General features: G+C 48.4%; 1 protein-coding gene across 1 annotated transcript in view; it reads left to right on the forward strand.

The window, feature by feature from the left end:
• Positions 1–2,689, forward strand: part of LOC123169305 (histone deacetylase 1) — a 12,984-nt gene extending 10,295 nt beyond the window's left edge. The window contains exons 6-7 of the mRNA XM_044587145.1: positions 1,865–1,945; positions 2,085–2,689. Coding sequence (XP_044443080.1) covers positions 1,865–1,945; positions 2,085–2,192 — 189 coding nt within the window. The 3' untranslated portion in view covers positions 2,193–2,689. The remainder of the gene's footprint in view (positions 1–1,864; positions 1,946–2,084) is intronic.
• Positions 2,690–2,959: the final 270 nt, after the last annotated feature.

Raw genomic sequence — 2,959 nt, forward strand, 5'->3', positions numbered from 1 at the left:
GCGGCGGTGGGGCCGGCAGGTGGGGCTGCGGCTGCCCGGACCCGGGAGGTGTCGGGGGCACGGCGATTGTCGGAGCCGGCCACTGCGGCCAGTGGGGGGCGACGGCAGGCGGCGGCTGACCGGGCCAGTGGTGGTGTAGAGGCCCGATCGGCGCTGTGGTGGCCGTGTACCAGGGCAGGGCGGCTGGCCCAGTCGCGACGGCGGGCGGCAGCTGATGCGACCAGTGGTAATGTAGAGGCCCGATCGGCGCCGTGGTTGCCGAGTACAGGGATCGCAAAAACGTGTCAATAATGACAACGCTGGGTGAAAAGGCTAAAGAAGGAAAGCCTGTAGATTTGAATGCCACTTCCTTTGCTAAGATAGCTAGGGCGGCTGGCCCAGTCGCAGCGGCCGGCGGCAAGGGCGGCGGCTGCCCGTAGGGCCCGGCCAGGTAGGGGCGTATGCCCTGGATGGCGGTGACGAGGTCGTTGAGGACCCCGGTCATCTCCGCCGGCGAGTAGATGGCGACGGGCGGCGCGGTGGAGGGCGACGGCGCCTGGCCGGTGGAGGCGCCGGCGGTGGAGTCCAGCGGCGCGGCGGGGAGAGCCAGCGGTGCGGTGGAGAGGGGCAGCCGCGCGGTGGTGACGGGCAGCGGTGGGTTGGATGGTGGTGCAGACATGATCGGAACCGAGCTACCTGATACCAAATTGGTATGAGCTAGGATCCTACCTGGTCTAGGGCGTAGATTGTACGGGAAGGGGGAGGGTTGATGGAGATGCGATCGCGGCTGCCGGCGGCGGGGCGTCATGGCGCAATGAAGAAGAGGCGGCGGCGGCGCAAGAGGCGGCTAGGGTTAGGTCTTCCGGCTCCCTTCGGGAAGCCGAGCAAATAATGATTGCTTCTTGCTTGATTAGATTGACACATCTCCTCTCCTTATATAAAGAGGTTTACTTGACTCCTAAGCAAACGATCCTACTAACGATAAGATAATTGGGCTAAGCCCCTAATAACGATAAGATAACTTGGGCCGCAACCCACTGGGCTAAGCCTCTAATATCCCGGTCATAACACCAAGAGTTCAAAGGAAGCAAATCAAATCCTAACATAAAGAGATAGAGGCTTACCTCTAAGCCTTAGCCACTTGCTTACTTGCTGATGCCGCATTTCTTGTAGACCTGTGCTTGGGCCTACAGTGATATGTGGACCCCTTACTAATGTTATATGGCTATATAGGGCCAGTAATTTCTGGTGTGATGCTTTAGGTGACCAATCTTTGTGGCAAGTTAATTTTCTCAAATGTTCTCATGCATGCTCTTGCACCTTATAATGGAATTAGTTGCAATGGTAATGCTGTATGACAAGTACTCTGTGTCTAGAATGTAGGGTGTTTCAACCATCTTATTTGTCCACAAATATCGGCTGCTTTTACAATTTCTAGGCACGTCGCTTTCCATTCTTCCTATTATACCCCCATGCTTATTACTCTCAACTGAATGCCCTTCCTTCCTAATGCTCCTTAAGCGAGAACATGTGATTTGAGGTAATAATTAGAGAACCTAGGAGCAGGAGAAGGGCATGGTTGTAATTTCAAGCCATTCCTTATTTCTTGTGGTCATGACTAAAACGACATATATTTGTGGACCGAGGAAGGATCATTTTCCACTATGAAAAATGACAAATATGCGACCGCCATGTATGTGGGTGGTTAAGCAATCGCGTATTTCTTTGTGTCAGCATGTGAAACTCATGTATTGTCTATCTTGCATCAAGGGCTCCTGCTTGTTGCCCAACTGTAATAGAGCATTGTTCATGTATTAGCCTACAAGGGTTTTGTAGATACTATATCATTTAATTTGTTTGCAATTCTTTTATTGGTATGCTGCAGGATGATAACGGAGTAGCTTCAGAACAAGTAAGGGGCCCAGAACCTGTGGCTGATGGAGTTGGTTCCTCAAAACAAAACCCTGTAAGTTTTCTTTTGTTATGTGAACTTAGTATTGGAAGAATACATGCACATTGCAAATGTTACTCTCCTAGGCAGCATTTTTTCCTTAGATCACACTCCTAACCACAACTGCCTTTTTTCTGCTGATTGCCATCTGTAGCCTATTGATGCAAGTTCGATGGCCATAGACGAGCCAGCTGTTGTCAGGGCTGAACCAGAGAGATCAAACAAATTACAGGAACAACAAGCATTGCATCAGAAACCATGATCACCCACCTTAACGTAGCAACTGATGCATCTGTGCAGCCCATTGACTCCATTGGTCGAGCCAGGACAGTATGTAAGCTGAAGCCATAGTTCAAACAATGTACTGCACCAACAAGTTAGCTACCAGAATCCAAGATGGTATGTGTGCCAGAGCTGGTAAAGCTTTGCGCGCTATATTCGTGACTTTGACACAAATGATAGTTGATTCGTCAATGCCATTTCTAGCACTAATTTAAATCCCGGGCCTGTAGAGCAATTGAGTTAGTAATGCAATACGTTCAAATCAAATGCTTCTGGGACTAGACATTTTGGCGTATGTGACTTAGCAGTATATAGCTAGGCGAAGGCTTCATTTTGGTGGGAGCTGGTTTCTCATTGCATAAGGATCGTGTTTTAGTTGGTTATAGGAGGAATACTGCTTATTGTGTTGTTTTCGGTGTTTCCATTGAAAAATATTGCATTCACATGCCGCTTGATGAATTGTCTCTTATTGAGCCATCATTGTCCTTATAACATTCTAATGGAGGAAATAGTTGTGGCCTTCTCATATTGTAATGGTCAACGTTGAGAAGATTACATTTACCATTAATAAATATTGCATTTGGAGGTAAAAAGTTCTTTGAAATACACAAACAGAGATCAATTTCTGACATCAAACAAGTAAAAGTAAATAAATTATTGTATTAAACATTTTTGGGCAGAGCAAGTGATGGCCCATATAGCGTTATAGAGACAATTCATCGAGAGCAACTAGTTAACGAGCGCTTC

This window comes from Triticum aestivum, chromosome 7D (genome assembly GCF_018294505.1).
Source record: "Triticum aestivum cultivar Chinese Spring chromosome 7D, IWGSC CS RefSeq v2.1, whole genome shotgun sequence".
NCBI lineage: Eukaryota > Viridiplantae > Streptophyta > Magnoliopsida > Poales > Poaceae > Triticum > Triticum aestivum.